Source organism: Ranitomeya imitator, chromosome 5, assembly GCF_032444005.1.
Source record: "Ranitomeya imitator isolate aRanImi1 chromosome 5, aRanImi1.pri, whole genome shotgun sequence".
NCBI classification, from domain to species: Eukaryota; Metazoa; Chordata; class Amphibia; order Anura; family Dendrobatidae; genus Ranitomeya; species Ranitomeya imitator.
Window position 1 is genome coordinate 368,763,137 of NC_091286.1, and position 19,747 is coordinate 368,782,883.

The 19,747-nt window shown below is 38.0% G+C and overlaps 1 protein-coding gene across 1 annotated transcript in view; it reads right to left on the bottom strand.

Moving 5' to 3' along the window:
• Positions 1 to 19,747, bottom strand: part of COL19A1 (collagen type XIX alpha 1 chain) — a 1,728,692-nt gene that overhangs the window by 1,210,704 nt on the left and 498,241 nt on the right. The window contains exon 11 of the mRNA XM_069726653.1: positions 16,248 to 16,292. Coding sequence (XP_069582754.1) covers positions 16,248 to 16,292 — 45 coding nt within the window. The remainder of the gene's footprint in view (positions 1 to 16,247; positions 16,293 to 19,747) is intronic.

Below are 19,747 nucleotides of genomic sequence, written 5' to 3' on the forward strand. Positions count from 1 at the left end.
TTGGTCAAGGGTTGGCTTTTTAAGGATAGGTGTGATTGCGGCATGTTTGAAAGCAGAAAAGAAGGTACCAGAAGTTAGAAATAGATTGAAGAGATATGTTAGGGATGTGATTTCATATCACACCTATAAGAGTCTGGTTTTCCAAAGTATAAAATTAATTAACTAGCCAGAAGTAAGAAGAAAAGTTGCACTCACCGTCCCTTAAAACATGGATGCAGGAGAATTATGTGGACACATGGTGGGCAATGGCATTTTTGCACCCCCTGCGTTTTAATGACTCCAGGACCCGCTAAAGTGAAGGTGTCCATCGTTTACCTTGCGTCCACGTAATTCTCTTGCATCCATGTTTTATTAGACATACAATAAAATTTTTTAAGGTGCAATGAGTGCCACCTTTCTTCTCACTACAGGCAATGTTTGAACTGACTTTTCATTGATGCAGCACCCAAGATCCCATAATGTTGGTGATAAAAACACACCCCTTAAATACCTCTGTTCTTGCGCAGGGGGATTTTTGGTGTCAGATTTTTTTCCTTTTTTCTCTTAATTTAAATAACTTGCACGATAAACACTGTAAACAGAACAAAAAATTTGAAGTCCAAAATTTGCCATTTATTTTTTGTTCACTGTCTGGCGCTAAAAAAATGCAATTAAAAGCAACCAAAATATGTTGCACATCAAAATGGAATCAATTTAAACGTCAACTTACCATGAAAAACAAACCAGGCACACTCATAGGTTCATCAACAGTTAAATAAAACAGTTACGGGTCTCAGAAAATAAAAACACAAGCCAAAAGATTTTTTTTCACAAATTTCCAATTTTTTGCATAATGTTGAAATGTGAATAATAATAATAATAATAATAATTCATATGCAAATTCGTTATTGCCATAATTGTACAGACTTAAAAGATCATGATATAATGTCATTTTTATTGCAAAGTGAAAATAAAGCTCAAAAAACAATGTCAAAATTGCATTTTTTTTCACCATTTCACTGGAATCTTTTTTCCTGTTTTACATTGAATTGTGCTATATAATATATGGCATCTGTTAGGTGTCGAGTTCCCACCTCTGCACAGGGGGAATCTCGAACCACCTCCGCTGTGGTCTCCCATTCTTCTCCAGCCGCAGTGGAGCCTGCTCAGCGTAGAAGTCGGTCCCAGCATCTGGCTCAGGCTGATATTGGGTGACTGGTTACTACTGTTCTTCCAGGCTCTGCCTTTGTAGCCAGTACTGGTCAGCGGTGAGCAGACGTCTCTGGGACTAGATCCTGCTTTTCCCCTTCTGAGCATGCCCAGGGTAAGACCTCTCATTGGAGGTTGGGGGTCACATGCTCAGATACTGCAGCAGCTCCCATTGGTTCTCTAGGAAGGTTCTGAAGTTGCTCAGGTACTGTAGCAGCTCCCATTGGTCCTCTAGGAAGGTCCTAAAGTTGCTGTAGCTATAAAAGGTTCGCATTACCGCACGGCCATGCGCTAGTATCAAACCAATGTCTATGAACTCAGCACCAGTGTGGTCATGTCTGGATGCGGTTAGGGTTTGGCTGAAATAAGCCCCTAGAATATCGGCACCTCCGATGAGGAGTTTGTATGAGTGTATTCAGGGCCTTGGCTGAAATAAGCCGTTAGAATACCGGCACCTCCGGTGAGGAGTTGTTTGTCTGTTTTCTCTGACTGCATGACCACAGTTTGCTCTGGTTGGTAGCTGTGTACCTCTGTGAGGTTAACAGGGCACAGCATCTTTTTCCTAGTGACTCTTTGGAGCTAACAGAGTTCGCTTATCCCGCCATATAGTGCCGCCATTTGCCAGCAGCAGGTTCCTCTCCTGCACAGTGGACCCCGGGTTGCGAACGCACCTAATAATACATATATATATATACTCGGTGCATTCCGCCAACCCTAACAGGCATCACTCAAAACACAACTTGTTCCACCAAAAAAGAAAAAAGCAATTCCTATTATGGCTATGGTAAATGAAAAATATAATTACGACTCTTGCAAGATTGAGAAAACATGAAAGGGCACAAAAAACCTACAATGTCTCACGGCACAAATTCAATATATTATCCCAACCTGCTAGCAAAACCCTTCACAGGCTGCAGCTCACATTATAATCAGTGTGCTGTCACAGGTAGACACATCTAACAATAAACTTCAAACCATGAGCAAAGACAATGAAGCACACATCAACATATTATTATTATTATTTATTATTTAAGGGCCATTTATTCCATGGCGCTTCACATGTGCATATGACACGGGAGAATAATAGCTTGATTTTGGTTAATATTGTAAAACAAACCAGACGCTCTAGAAAATATAAGAGGCAAAATGATCAGACATATAAGGCAAATTTGTGTGCGTTTGTCATCTGGGATTCCACCTAGAGCTTAAGTAGTTTCCTTGGTCCCCAATTACAGTGGAAAAGTGAAGTTAAAGCAGTTATTGATTTTCAAAACTGAAATTTATTGAAAGAGTTGTGATTCATGTATGACCGGCCATTATAGGACATTCTCGAGATGAGTAGGTGCTAAACCTCAAGAGAGTTTAAAGCATGACCTCTGTCTACATGAAATGGATTTTCAAAGCAAATTTCAAATGTGGGAAATCGTGGGAATCTCAGCAGCCACTGCACAGTGAATTCTCTGTTTAGATTCAGCCAAAGCTGAACCTGATAAAAGATGATTAGTGGGGGTGCAAGGTGATGAACCTTCAAAAATTTGATTTTGAGGACCTATCCTAAGTACTGATCATCAATATTGTAAGGCCAGCAAACAACTATAATTCCCTTGCTGATAGCTTCATTGCTGATTCAGGAGTTCCATTCTAATCCATCATTATGCCATGTGATTGGCTACTCTGACAATTTAAATCCTACTTTTGTATGGTGCAAAGGTCCATCTCTGAATGCCGACCTTTGAGACTCATATTCAGGTTCTCATAGGCTCGTTTATGATAATGATTTTTTAGTCCACATACTGTAGGAGCTAATTTTGAACTCAGCAAGTTAGAGTTTGCTGCCATCAAAAAATTGTGTAAAATTGTGTACAAATTACAAATTACACAAAATTGCTGAACATTTTAAGCAAAATTTGTGAAGTGCTAGCAAGCAACTAATGCACAGTGTTAAAAAAAAGAAATGTTTCATTCTCTGGTTTGATCTAATCTTCATGGTTGCTCAGTGAATGATGTAACTGCCATACAGAGGAGTCAAGAGTTTACATTTGATTGAAGAGAATCTGTTAAAAGGTTTTTGTCACCTAATCTGAGAGCAGCATAATAAAGAGACAGAGCACTTGATTCCTGTGATGGGCTACTTGCTGTAATTTTGATAAAAATCACTGTTTTATCAGCAGGAGAAGGACTAGAAGACTACTTAACCTACAGCCATCAAGTCTTCTTTTTCCGTGAATTCTGTCTAACTCTGCCCCCGCCACTGATTAACAGCTTTCTGCCTATGCACAGTGTACATAGAAAGCTGCCAATCAGTGTTGTGGGTGGGGTTATACAGAGCCCAGCATTTAGATAGCTGATAGATCTGCGGCAGATAAAACACTGATTTGTATCAAAACTACAGCAAACAGCCCAGTAAGTGATAGATCGCTAAAATTAGGGTCTCTGCCTGTACATTATGCGGCTATCAGATGGGGTAACTAAACTTGGCGACAGATTCCGAGACTAATAAAGCACACATCAGCATAGAATTTGTCTACTATCCCCAAATTTGAGTAGGTTTAATCCTGGTACTCTGAATTGAAGTTCATAGGCTATCTGTAAATTTGGCATATATAAGGCTGATGCTGTGAAAAGGAAATCAAATAGCAAAACATACTGGGGGCAAGGACTACTGTAATCTCAGCACAAAACTGTGGAATTCATTTATGCCACATATACAGTATATAAGGGCTTGTGCACTATCCGTTAAAAGAACGGATCGCAATTGGACCAATGTTACTCAATGGGGCGGTGCAGATGAACAACTTTTTCACTGACTGAATCTGCATGTGAAAAAAAATCACAGCATGCACAATTTTCCTCTGAAAATCAGATGAGGCTCACCCATTTAATAACATGGTTATGAAAAAAAAAATTGGGTGCGATACGGAGCCAAAGAATAACATCTGATTATTACAGATACATTATAATTCTGTAACGTAGGAAACCGTAAATGGTTCTGTAAATGATGACTAGCTGCTGATGTAAAAAAATCGGACAGCACACGGATGACAAGTGTGAAAAAAATCATCCCACTTTTCTGGATGAAACTCTGAATGATTTTTTACCCTGTCTTGTGACCCTAGCCTGATAGTAAGTCATTGGGAAAACATGAATATAGTCGTACCATATTTATCCATGAATTGATCATTTCTGCGTATGGTATTATTATATGCATTTTTATATGCTATTCATAGTCATTTCATTATATGAGACTCATCAATTAGTGATTAGAAATTAACTTTAAAATTAATAGTACAATAATTCTAGATAATAAGAAATTGTATCTGTCAATAAGTAAAATGTGACGCACCGCCAGTTACAATAAATGCATTGCTCTACCACCTTTACCACTGACATATTTGACTTGTGATTTTTTTTTGGTAGCATTAACATTATACTGGACTTGGTATACAGGCTTCCCTTTAGTTCAAGTCAAGGCAGATTTATGAAGAACATAAAAAAAGAAGAAAAAGAAAACGTGTCACAGACAGGGCCTTTGGGGGCAGAAATGAAGAGCATGTTGTTCTATTTAACATGACTGCAGTGTTCACAACGAGGTGAAGAAAGATTTATCTATTAAATATAGATGAAGCAGCGCAACATAAATCTGTGAAACATCTATAAATAGCAGGTCTTGGGCATCCCAAGATACACAACAGTCATTGCTGCTATTAACATCGATCACACTGCCCGCACCATGCGCCGCTGAAAGTCTAGACCTCTCGAGGACAGCGATATTGCTGAGAAAACGATTGCCATACCCGGATGTTTAGACACCGGGGAACTTGAAGAAGAAGAAGCTGACAGTGTCTGCAGAAACACTTTGTAACCAGCAAACGGTGAGATTGTGAAGGACAGCGAGATATTATTTCTGGGAAGGACTAGTAAGAGGAGAACAATCTGACCTAGCGGTACATATAGGGGGAGAGATTGAAAAGAAATGCGAAAGAAGAAATTCAGGCACGTAACTTAGCGAGCACTGCAGAATAAGACAGTAATAAAAAAAAGCAGTGATGTAATACAGAAGAAATATAAAAACACAAGTCACTGCTGGGTTTTTCGGCACTAAATTGATTTTCTTTTTGATGTAACATCACTCAACAGAATTTGTCAGGGATTATAGTAAAAAGAATCCTGAGACGATGTCCCGATGTGACCTCTGCCGGATAAAGGACGGGCTCGTTTCAATTTGACTTGTATTGCTGTCACTCATTTTGCATATAGCTTTTACGAATTTTATCAATACGATATACAGCAATCTTATATAAAGGGTTTTTCTTTTTAACATATAGTTCCAGTATGGTAATAAAAAATAGGATGCTCTTACCTTCCAATACCCTCCCTCCTTCCTTGTGGCTGTGTCCCCCACCGGTGTCTTTGGCAAATCATTGATGCCATTGATTGGCTGCAGCTAGTACATTCTGATGCGGGACACAACCAAGGGGATAGAGGAGCTGGGTGGGATCGGAATGTATGTATTTTTTTATTTTTTTAAACACACAGAAGCTGGCCATACACGTTAGATCAAACCAATCCTCTCGATTTTTACATGATTGGCTACCACTGTACTCACTGTGGCCATGCAGGGAATGGGGCTCTGGACCACCAGTGGGGGTCTCAGTAATAATATCGCCAGCAATCAAACTTTTGTTTTTATGAGAAAACTCCATTATTGAGTGTTGCAAATGAAATAAGTATCAATCATTTGTCTATATCAGTTTACTGGTTCACTTTATGGTGAAAGGGTGTATGTCTCTGGTTTTGCCAGGGCAAAACAGTTTATCATTTTATATGACTCACTATACAATGATAATTTGATCTTTTCATTGCTGTCCAAAAAACAGTTTAGCTTTGTATTAATATTCATAGAGGACAATTGATAAGGAGTAGCAATGTTTTTAAGGCTAAGTTTGCATAGGCTGTATGTACATAGGCGTATGTTCTGTCATCTTATAGAATCATGACAAATATGCTAATCACACTCTCATCAAACTCTAATCCGATTTTCTTGGATGAGGAGAAGATGGAAAAAAAATGTCTCCATCTTTTCCATTCTGTCAGTCAGTGAAAATTGGAATGCACTCAGATGTATTCCGAGTGCAGGCCTAAGTTTTCCACGTACTCATCGATTTTCAGAGCTAAGTGTGATCCGAATAATAGGCAAGGCTCGATCTGAGTGAGAAATCAAACATGTACAGTCCCATAGAATAACATTGGTCTAAGTGTGATCCGATGTTTTGTTGGATCGCACTCGGAACAAAAATATGGTCCTGTGTACAAGCCATTATGATGATAAATTGCAGAGGCCATTGATTGTCTTTTGCCTTTGCTTGACACTAAATGACTCATCATTTTGCCTAAATTACAACTGGAAGTGTCAGGAAACTGCAAAATGTGAAACAGAACTATATTTACAGTTGTGCTAAAAAAATGTTTATATATCCCAGCAGAATTTTTGCTTTCTTGGCCTTTTTTCACAGAATATGAATGACAACGTCAATTTTTTTCTCCACTCATGGTTAGTGGTTGGGTGAAGCCATTTATTGTCAAACTACTTTTTTTCTCTTTTTAAATCATAATGACAACTCAAAACATCCAAATCACCCTGATCAAAAGTTTACGTACCCCATTTCTTAATACTGTGTATTGCCCCCTCTAACATCAATGACAGCTTGAAGTCTTTTGTGGTAATTGTGGATGAGGTTATTTATTTTCTCAGATGGAAAAGCTGCCCACTCTTCTTGGCAAAAGCCTCCAGTTCCAGTAAATTCCTGGGCTGTTTAGCCTGAACAGCACGCTTGAGATCTCCCCAGAGTGGCTCAATGATATTGAGGTCAGGAGACTGAGATGGCCACTCCAGAAACTTCACTTTGTTCTCCTGTAGCCAATGGCAGGTCGACTTGACCTTGTGTTTTGGATCATTGTCATGCTGGAACGTCCAAGTACTTCCCATGCACAACTTCCGGGCTGGTGATTGCAAATTCGCCTCCAGTATTTGCTGATAACATGCTGCATTCATCTTTCCTTCAACTTTGACCAAGTTTCCTGTGCTTTTGCAGCTCACACATCCCCAAAACATCAGCGATCCACCTCCATATTTTAAAGTGGGAATGGTGTTCCTTTATCATAGGCCTTGTTGACCTCTCTCCAAATATAACATTTATGGTTGTAGCCAAAAAGCTCAATTTTGGTCTCATCACTCCAAATTACCTTGTTCCAGACGTTTTGAGGCTTGTCTCTGTGCTGTTTTGCGTATAGTAGACAAGATACTTTGTGGCATTTGTGCAGTAATGGCTTTCTTCTGGTGACTTGGACATGCAGCCCATTTTCCTTCAAGTGCCTCCTTATTGGGCATCTTGAAACAACCACACCACTGGTTTTCACAGAGTCCAGTATTTCAGCTGATGTTATTTGTGGGTTTTTCTTTGCATCCCGAATAATTTTCCTTCCAGTTGTGGACAACAGTTTGTTGGTCTACCTGACTGTGGTTTTGTTTTTACAGAGGCCCTGATTTTCCATTTGTTAATCACAGTTTGAACGCTGCTGACTGACATTATCAATTTCTTGGATATCTTAGTATATCCCTTTCCTGTTTTATACAGTTCAACTACCTTTTCCCATAGATCCATTGACAATACTTTTGCTTTCCCCATGACTCACAGTTCAGAAATGTCAGTGGCTGGTTGAAAGATGCAAGAGTCTGTCTGGATCCCAGAAACTCACTCAGCTTTTATGCACGCACACCGATTACAACCAAACAGGTCACACGTGAGGATGTTACCTTTAGTAGCCATTCAAACCCATTTGTGTCAACTTCTGTGCATGTTATCAGGCCAAAATCACCAGGGTATGTGAACTTTTGATGAGAGTAATTTGGATGATTTGGGTTGTCATTAAGATTTAAAAAGAGAGGACACAGTACGTTGACAATATATGGCTTCACCCAACCACTAACTTCTGACAGTATCATTCATCGCAAATATCATCACTTTAATTAGAAAAAATAGCATAGCACACTCCATTATTTTTTTCCAGCAAAATATCGGACTCCAGTATTGTCAATTAGAACATCTGTGCACCGTTTGAGCCAATTATGTAACAAATTTGCACCTTGGAGGAATTTTGTTTTTCCTTTTTATATACAGGAATAGAAAACTGGAACATAGCTTAACATCAAAAGTTCATTGGTGTAGTACCAGTAGAAGCCAGTTGATGTCACCATTTCTATCTGATTTGCTGAACTTTTTCTGTTATTCTGTTCCATCAAAACTCTTTATTAATACGAATGTGTCAGGTCACAGAAAAGTGAAGAAAGTTAGCTACTACAGTGATGTATTTGGGGAGAAAAGAGATTTTAATTAAACCATAATACATCAAGGATAAGCTGCCAAAACTGCTTAGCTTTGTATTGTCTATTTACTTGTAAGAAGTTTACATATTAACGTGATAAAACCCTTAGGAAAATATGAATCGCTCAAAGGCTGTAGATTGTTTACCAAACCGTTTAAGGAGAAACAAGTCTCATCTACCTAGACAAAAGATTCTCAGCTCCTATTGATACTTATCTGGATTTGGCAAGAAGGAAATTAGAGAGCCCTATCTGTTTATGCCAGCTTAGTATTTCATAAAATGGTAACAGTGGGTAAAAGCAAACAGTTAAAGATAATAAATCATAGAAGAAGAGAGCAGGGACTTTAGAGCCAGGTGTTGGAAATAATAAGTCTAAAAGTCTTAACTCATTCAGCAAAGCTCTTAAAAGGGAATTTGTCACCAGGCTTTTTGTACATAACCTGAGAGCAGCATAGCATACTGTCAGAAACCCTGATTCCATAGATGTGTCACTTACTGATCTGCTCACTGTAATTTTCCTAAAATCACTGTTTTATCAGTAGCAGAATATCATAAACGGACCACTTAGCCTGCTGCCAGGAAGTCTAACCACACCCCCACCGCTGATAGGCAGCACAGTGTACACAGAAAGCTGCCAATCACTGGTGAGGGCAGGATAATACAGAGCTCAGCATTCATCTGGTAGATCTGCAGCAGACAAAACAATTTAAATGAAAACAGCAGCAACCAGTAAAGTAAGTGATGTCTTACTGAATTCAGGGTCTCTGCCTCTATATCATGCTGCTTTTAGATGGGGTAGCAAACATATAGCGACAGATTCCCTTTAAAGATTTGATACTGACTTTTATGATGGCTGCTTCCAACAGGTCACACTAAAGTCCTTGCTCTCTATCTCCATAAAGAGGTTAATTGCTTAATTAATTTTTCATGGGTGTATTACATGGCCATTAAGTCTCCCTAGTCCATCTTGGCCCTATTCAAAAGTAGAAACATTACCCTTTAGATCACCAGTCAGGGGACTCTCACCCAACTTACCCAATTCTCCTGTTGCTAGAGTAATAAACTGTGAATAATCAGCACATTATATAAGGTTGGCAATATGTGTTTACTGTTCCTAAGTGTTTGTATTACACTTATGTGAAGCTTACTCAATACATTTCCATATGAAAAGATCAAAAATGTAGGCAACACTTAAAGGGAACCTTGAAGATCCCCTTTCACTTTTAAACAATCCCAGTGTCCTTTTAAACATGTTGTTTTAATGCAGCTACACATAATTGAGACTAGAACGAGTTCAGTAGCTGCATTCTTGTCCCATGGAGTTAACGGGAGTCCCTGCACTGCCGGAGGCTATTATGGCTGCTGTCACTGTAATGAGAATACAGAATACTTTCTGTAATTTATTATTAATTTTAAAGGGAGTCTATAAGGGCATTTCGGCTACCAAATTAATAACAATGCTGGTTAAGGTACTTAAACATGCTGAGTGCTGACTTTGGCTTCTGGAGAAAATTGTGAAGAAAATTGTGGAAGAAACAAACTATAATCCAACACACAAATGAGCTGGTTAGTGCTCTATCTGCAGTCCCAATCCTGGCATGTGCTCTGTCCCCCTGCAGTAAATCCTGCACAATGCCAATATCTTGGCCATGATTAATGGCTGTACTTTTCTACTATGTGACTTACACTTTGAGATCATTTGCATATGCCATGAACTCTGGTCCAGAGTATGCATGTTACCCTTTCTGATGTGGGCAAGGACTTCACTAACGTACTTAACTTGTCAGCTGGTAAATCTTTTAACTCATACTTCACAAAACGTAAACCCATTATTGAAAAAGATTGTCCATCCCATTCCAATTGCATAATTTCCATATTTCAATCTACCTATACCATTTCATTGTACACATTGGCATAATAAACAAGAAGTTAGTAGAAATCTTCTCTCACAAGAGCCACAATATTGTATTCTCTTCATCCTTACTCTGCACTGTACAGTGAATAGCTGCAATAGCCTCACAATGTAGTTTAGAATTGAGATAAGTGAATATATTTGATGTGAACCTCATTTGTGTAAAATTTTTGAGAATTCCCTAAGCCTGGCGAATTTGCACTATTTGCGATTCATTTTTTGCAAATCCTCTAAAATAGCAGTGCCATTCTCCACATTGCAAAAGATTGCATCAGTATAAAAAAAAGAAAAGCAGAAGCAAGGAATGCAGCAGCTATTTTGCAGTGAATTTGGATATTGAAAAAATGTCACAGCTCACAAGTTACAGTGAAGTCTAAGTGTGTTGTAGCACAGCAGTGAAGAAGATTTGTGAAAAAAAGAAAACAATACAGAGATTCATTTGATCAGGAGAGAAATACAGTGTGGCTTGCAGTGATTATCAGAGTAGTTATGGTGCATATGCATTTCAATTGAACATTTTTTTTTTTGCATTTGTGCAAAAGTATGCCGCCAATATTTCTGAAAGAAAAACAAAAATGGGTTCTTTCTTAGAAGGGGAAAAAATGCAGACATTTTAACTGCCTCACAAAGTGTTCATATGACAAACATCAGTTTTTTCGCAAACCCATTATATTATTCGAATATGATGTTCGTATGCCTGTTGCTGCTGCTGTTTTTTTGGTGGTTTGCACTTAGCATTCCTTGATCAGACCTTTTTGGCAAGTGTGAATTTGTGTTAAAAAAATACAGATATTTAATATGACTGCATTGCACATTGTTCATGTTGCAAACTATTGATTTTTAACACATCTGTTTAATTAGTCAAATTTGATGAATGTGCATGCCACACCAATATTGCAGCTTATTATTGCTGATGTTTCTGGCCGTGTTCTATACCTACTATTTCTTGTTGGCTCCATTTTGGGAAGGGGGGCATTGTGTTTAAAAAATCCAAAATAGAAGTAAAAAATTATAATAATATAACTGTACGACTATATTTGATTTAAGGGGTAATTGAGAGCCATTTGCTTCTCAGGATAAGAGCCTGAAAGCTCTTTTCATGGTTGTGGTGGTAAGTCCTATGTGCAGAAAACTTGGGTGTGGAATTTACTTTTCACATTGCCGTAAAACCAATTTAATGCAGTGTACAGGATCTAAAACCAGACAAAAAAAAGTCTGGTCCCAGTAAAAATCAACTATAAACTAATACTCTAGTCTACATTATTACATGAAGCAACACCACCTGCTTATGAGGGGAAAGTAAACTGGTCAGCAATATGAGCAATGCACTAGCTGTCCTCCATATCCCCAAGATTACCTTTTTGGTAGCTAGGTGGCATCCACAAAAAATTCCTGATCATTGTCATTATAATCATCATCAAATCTGAAAGGCCAGGTCTTGGGTCGAAATATGAATCTTGCAGCAAATCTTCAGATGAGCTTAGCTTATGGCTGCTTTTCTGTACCAGTCCGGCCCCAACAGCTTGATGTTCTTTGTAGCAATCAGAAGAATCAGTGATTTGGGGAAGAGAAGTCGAAGTACAGCAAAGTCCACACAGATCATAGTGGGAGGGTACTATATGATTAGGCGGACAGACAGCTCATCCATTGTTGAGTTCAGTAGTGGGCTGTTTGCCATGTGCTTGGGTTCGGCATATTGCAGAGCAGATAGGAAAATTGTTGGGTAGGGCTAGGGAAGACACGGCGTGCATGCTACATATTTCTACAAATGACAAACTCAAATGGCAAAGGAAGGTCCTTAAACTTATTTGAGGAATTAGCAGAAATAGAGGACCTCCAAGGTGGTGTTTTCAGAAACATTGCCAATGCCACAAGTGTGACTAGAAAAACAGAATGGTTAGATGGGTGAAAGAGATTTTAAACTGGGATCTAGGGGTTAATGAGTATTTAAAGGGGTTGAGACTAGCAAGCAAAATTGGATGACTAGAGATAAATATGATTAAACCATCAAATGTTTGCTGATCAATGCAAAAAAAGTCTTGCAAACAAAATCCATAAATCTGATACTGTCTGGACGAAGGCTATAAAGGGGTGATCAATGTGGAGAGTTACACTATATTCAAAAAGGATAATAGTGATAAAAACATTGAAGGGGTTAATGATAACATTAGGATTAGCTGTCACAGCGTGAAGTCATTATGGGTAAATATCCATGGTGCTGACAATAGCGGTAAACTACTAATTGGAGTTTGCTATAAACCTCCTAGCATAACCGAACAGTCAGAGGATGAAATGCTAAAAAGGTAGAACATGCAGTAAATAATAATAGGCTCCTTGTTATGTGAGTAACTTGTGCTAAGTAATTGTTAGACTACTGTATTTCTTATTCTTAAACCCTTTAACCCCTTACCGACATTTACATGTCGGTATCCCTCCCTTTGATGTGGGCTCTGGCGGTGAGCGCTCAACTTTCCGGGGACATGTCAGCTATTTTCAACAGCTGACATGTGCCCGCAATAGCCTCGAGTGTAATCGTGATCCACCCGCTGCTGTTAACCAGTTAAATGCCGCTGTCAAACTCTGACAGCGGCATTTAAATCGCACTTCTGTCAATCGCGCCGGAAATACACACACTGGTGACCCCCATCACGTGATTGCGGGTCACCGGTGTGTTAGCATGGCAACCTGAGGTCTCCTGGAGACCTATATGGTTGTCAGTGGTCGGCGCTCATAGCAAGTGAACAAATCTACTACATAGAGACGATCTCCATAGAGACAATACTACATAGAGAGGTCTCCTATGGAGACTACTGAAGCATGGCAAAAGTAAAAAAAACATGTTTTTAAAAATATAAAAATAATGAAAAATTATAAAAGTTCAAATCACCCCCCTTTCGCCCTATTCAAAATAAAACAATAAAAATAAAATCAAACCTATACATATTTGGTATCGCCATATTCAGAACCACCCGATCTATCAATAAAAAAAATGATCAACCTGATCGCTAAATGGCATAGCGAGAAAAAAGTCAAAACGCCAGGATTACGTTTTTTTGGTTGCAGCGACATTGCATTAAGATTAAATAACAGGTGATCAAAAGATCGTATCTGCACCAAAGTGGTATCATTAAAAATGTCAGCTCGGCACGCATATAACAAGCCCTCATCTGACCCTAGATCACGAAAAATGACGACGCTACGGGTATCAGAAAATGGTGCAATTTTTTATTTTATTTTAACAAAGTTTAGATTTTTTTTTCACTACTTAGATAAAAAAGAACCTAGACATGTTTAGTGTCTATGAATTTGCAATGACCTAGAGAATCATAATATCAGGTCAGTTTTAGCATTTAGTGAACCTAGTAAAAAGCCAAACAAAAAACTAGTGTGGCATTGCACTTTTTTTTTGCAATTTCACTGCACTTGGAATTTTTTTTTTCTGTTTTCTAGTACATAACATGGTAAAACCAATGGTGTTTTTCAAAAGTACAACTCGCCTCGCAAAAATCAAGTCCTCACATGGCCATATTAATGGAAAAATAAAAAAGTTATGGCTCTGGGAGTGAGGGGTGCGAAAAATGAAAATGCAAAATAGAAAAAGCTCTATGGTTAAGGGGTTAAATACAATCTCTGCCATAAATCGGAGAATCGTTAATGTGATGCTGATATTCAAAAAGGGTAAGAAGGTGGATCAGTGAAGCCACTGTCTGGTAAGTTTTACCTCAGTGGTGTGCAAAATCTTTGAAGGCATTGTGAAAAGACTACCTGCAAAAACATATTTCAGAAAAAAATATAAATGGAAACCAGCATGAATAAATGAAGGATAAGTCGCTTCTAACCAACATGTTGAGTTTCTATAGTGCATATGTGAATTTTGGTTATGGAGCTGATGTAATATAGCTGGACTTTATAAATGCATTTGATACTGTATCATATAACAGGCTTATACTGGAGCTTCACTATCATGGATAAAGGGACAGTGTGCACTTGGGTAAAAAAATAGTAAAGGGACAGGAAACAAAGACTGATAAATGGTAAAATCTTTAATTGGACTAAAGTCAACAGTGAAGACCACAAGCTTCAGAGTTAGGCCCTATTTCTTTTTATTATCTTTATTAACGATCTTATGGATAGGAAAGTAAAGACTTTGCTGATGACATAAAACTTTGTAGGATAATTAAAATGGGCCTTTACTGTGTCATGTTACGTAATGCATGTTTACCATCATCCTCATATTTTGTGAAAAATTTGATTTTGTTTGTGTACATTAACTGATGTGAATTCTCCCCAGTGGGGCCCCATGCATAGGACTTGGCACGAAAGGCTGTTTTTTTTTATTATTCTTGGCTTGCATGATTACTATTTTCTTTACCATTGTACTATTTTTTTTTTTAAAGGAGGTTTTTGATTGCTACTTTCTTTACCGTCATTCTAATATTTTGCAGAAAAGAGGCGTTTTTGTTTTTTGGACCGATGTAAAATATCTCAGCAGCAGGGCCCTGCACTTGATTGAATTCCTGATCATGACTGGGCACAAAAAGCTAATTTAAAGCAAAAATACTATTTTCTCTACTATCGTTCCCATTTTTAGTAAAAATTAATATCGTATGGGAATTGAATAGTGTAACATCCTCAGGCGGGCACCTGCCTAAGACTGGGAACATAAAAAGTTGCTATAGTGTTGTTATTATTTATTACTACCCTACTGTCTCGGAGAGGATAATCGAATCAGAAATCGAACCCTGATTCTACATTCGCAGTGGTCAATGTTGACAATAAAAGCAATATACAAAGTTGATAGGGCGGCAAAAGACATCTGAATGAATGGATAACATCAAAGCCTTTGCTCATCATATATAAAAATGATAAGTTCAATGATGTTTGGCCTGGCCCATAGGCCAAGGCAGGCACATTCTGCTGATAGGACCCCATGCAGATAATTTAAGTTATTCTCCTTGACTTATAGACAGTGACAGAAAGGTTTACTTGATCAATATTTTTTTCTTACTTTGAAAAGTATAACAATTCTGGAAGTGCAATGTGTTATTAAACAGGCCATTTATTAACACCATTAACCTGGTTACCTATAGCCCTTGTAGAGGTTTCTGCTTTCTGGTAGCTGCTTGGTACATCCAGACACAGGGTGTTTATATAAAAACAGAATAGAGTTTATTGCCCTTCACACAATTTACAGTTCTAAACTGATAACGGCCTTTCTTCAGCACAAATGAATAACAAATGGTCCTTTCTTCAGCATAAATGAGCAACAAAACTATTAAGCAAACCCAGCTGCCTGTATTATGCCAGTAAGACCCAGACTGACCTCTCCCATACGGGCTCTTTTGGTTGCTCTTAAATCCCGGACTCAAAATCCATTCGAATTAAAACCCTCTCAGCAACCTAGTGCTACACACTTTACTTTACCAAGGCCAGCAGCCTCGCTGATACATACCTGCCATCCAGGACCTTACCTCCTGCTTTCTTACACCATATATGTTGTAAATAATCACTTTGACATTAGTAAGGTTGTATTTGTGTTAAATAGCTTGAAGTGGGTTGAACACAGTCTACAGTGGTACACATGCCTTTTCAGAGCAGTTGGAGTACATTTAATTTTCGGCAAGTTAATTAGATTTCAAAGTTGACAAATTAATATTGAGAAGGATTTGCTAATGTGTAGTTTTTAATAGCATGTATAAAGTAATATCATGTATTCATAATATCAACAATTTTAGTCTTGGATATGAATCTGCCATTTTCTTACCTTGGGACCTTTTGTGCCAGGGTCGCCTTCAAAACCTCTTTCTCCCTGTTGAAAAAAATTTGAAGGTTACTAAAGTCGTATACACTTACAAGCCCATACTGCAGTTTATTTTGTAAGTTACACCATGAAAGAAAGATAAATCTATTTTTCCAATATTTTAAATTTTAAAGTGTTTACTACTATATTAATAAAGTTTTCTAAGTTTTATGTACAAATAAAGGGAATCTGTAAACAGGTTTTTGCTATGCAGTCTGAGGGCAGTGTGAGGTAGCTTTGTCACTTACTATGTTATATGCCAGGGGTCCCCAACTCCAGGCCTCGAGGGCCGCCAACAGTGCAGGTTTTCAGGATTTCTTTAGTATTGCATCGGTGGTAATGTGATCATCTGCACAGGTGATGATTCCAACCCCTGTGCAATACTAAGGAAATCCTGAAAACCTGCACTGTTGGCGGCCCTCGAGGCCTGGAGTTGGGGACCACTGTTATATGCTGTTGTTTCCATACAATGAGGGTTTTTCTCCTGGAACATATCACTACCTGGACTGATGGTCACATGAGCCCTGGTCCGACCCTGGCCCCTCCTCTGATAAGCAGCTCATTATCAATAGGCAATGCACACAGTAACCTGTGGAGTTAGCGTTGTTGCTTGGTGAGCTTGGCTACATGCTACAACTAAAAACTCTGACAGTGTCACAACTGCTGCATCCAGTAAATTAAGTAATACATCGTTGGAATCAGGGCCTCATTTCTTACATTATACTGCTCTCAAATAAGGCATCAAAAACCTGATGACAGATTCCCTTTAAATGAAATATATTTTTAAGAATATTCAATGATTTTAATACCAGTTGGTAATAAGTAGAAGGAATTGTAGCACATCAATACATTGATGAAAAATGTTCTCCTTTATTAGTGGTCCATTGAAATCCCAGAAAAAAGAAATAGAACAAGAAATGTTTAAAACTAATGTGTTTCTGTCTGTAAACCGCCCATAATCATATGACTAAGGGCGGTTTTCTGCCAGAAGCGCATTCACTATTAATGTTTCTTGTTCTATTTCCTGTCTCTTTTTGGATTCTAATGGACCACTAGTAAAGTGGAATATTTTTTTTTAAAGGATGGATGTGCTAAAATTCCTTCTACGTACCCGTTTGTGGTGTTCCTGCCAGCTGAATATGGCACCTTCCATTTGGCAAACACAAGACGGATTACATCATTTATTAGTGCTGGTGAGCTTGTCTTTTTCCTTTTCTCCATTTTTAACTAGTGTGCAAGCTAAGAAATATTGTAGTTTATTTAGATTTTTTTTATATTTTGGTATTTTGATGTTGTACAAGAAGCAAGTGTATAGCATTTTAAAAAAAATTAATAATTTGAAAATAACAGTTCTCTAGCTGACATAACATGCATTTACTACATACTTTAAAATGTTGTACAACTTACATGCAAAACAAGCATTATAAATAGTTTTTAGGTTTTAATTTATTTTGTGATGACAAATTGTACAGCCCTTTATGATTAGCCAGAGAGACTTCCTTAATAAAACTGTCCTGGGATATACAGCATCCCCTAGAAAGCACACCGGTCTTAACACTGATAACTTATTCATAAGCTTGGGTACAGATGGAAGAGACATCATTTTAACTGCAGTGGTGTGGCACGGTTAGGATTCCCATAATTCTCAAATACAGAAAAAAATAAAGGAAAGGACCCGTCACCTGAACTGTAATTTTATAGAAAATATAAAATCCAACCAGCACTTCCTTTAAATAGTACTTATTTCTATATTTTCTGCAAAATGTCTATAATCTTGGATCATAAGCATTTTACTGCTAAGTCCTATTCTTAGCATGGTGCCTGTAGGGGAATTAAAGTAATTAAGCTATGTGAGCTGCCTCAAGTGGAGCAGTGCTACGAAAAAATAGCCGCACTTTGAAATGCAAAATGTAACAGTGACCTGGACATATGCAATTTAGAGGTGAGGCGGCCAAAATGTGGAATTCTGGAGTATTGGTAAATCAAAATTTGCCTTTTGTTCTAAAGATCATATTAACTACAATAAGAAGGTCCTTCTTTCAAGATGCTTATCCGTTATCCAGAGTGGAGAAAAGCTTCCATGGAGGGCCAGTTGACTTCTATGGTTCGTGTGTAATTCTTAATTTTCCCTGCTAGGGCGCTGCAGAGAAATTTGGAGAATTGAATGTAGAACTAAACACTTGCTGAAAGGATTTCCTTGTATTTGGAGGCCCTTAAACAAAAATAGTGACATTGTATGAGCATAAAATAGTATGGAGAAATCAAATTAAAATAAAGGTGGTATTCTAGACTTTGCAAAAAAAATTAGTGCCTAATCACTAACAAGTAGGTAGTGCTACCTGCCTGCCTGTTGTTCCTAGCGCCATTTTTCACTGGCACAGAGAGGTCGCAGACCGCTCCTGCCAACGATTCAGCTGCCTTTGCTAACGTCACTTTGACAGAGCTGCAGTTTCTTGCTCTGTTGACATGGAGAGACTGTTGATGTCATTCTGATTGACAGCCGGATCCCCACTGCCAAATTAGTCTGTCACCTACAGCATGACATTCACAGACATACCCCTTCAACAAAGCAGGGTTTCAATAGAGGCAGATGAATTGCCGGCAGGAGCTGTCTGTGAACCCTCTATGTCGGTGAAGAATGGTGCCAGACGCAAGAGGCAGGTAGGTAGCAAGTCTCAGTAAACATTTTGAAATAAAACATTTATCTTAAAAAAAATAAGATGGCTTCATTTTTTTCTTTTTATTTTGTTTCAGATTACATGAGGCTGAAAAAACCAAGTTAAAATAGAAAGTAAAAATATATTATTTTCTTTTCCATTATTATTTGCATTCTGGATTGAAGCTTCATGTCATCCAAGCCGAAATATCTTAAAATATGTCATAGACTGACGCAATTGCAATTACGATAATATAGAAATAAATTGTAATTGGCAGAGTGGGATACTATTCTTTACTCATAGAGCATGGGAACTTCTCTAATACAAAAATATGATGTTTGCCTGTGTGGGAGCATCAGAACAAGGTCAGAGATGCACAAGAATATCCCATGTACCCCTGACATTCACAGTATTCAGAACATACTGAATGAATACTTTTTTGTGTAACTGAGCCTATATTCTGAAATCTGCTACTGAAATAATCTGGTCTCAAGATTAGCAGATTATTAGATAGTTACTGTAATAAGCATCTTTTACTATTAGTGATCACATCGCTATAACATATAACAATGTAACATCAATTGTAGCCTTTTGTCTCTATATGTACCATATAAAACATATAAAGTCAAATAATATTTTATGTAAACATTTTCATGTATAAAAGAAACATAAAAAAATATATAGTACCGTAGGTCGACCCCGGTTACACACAAAAAATCCTTGCAGTCTTGCATCGTTTTTCACGTTAACCAAGAGACTTGGCCTTTCTTAACATCATCCTGATTCCTGGCATAATTCATAAACTTG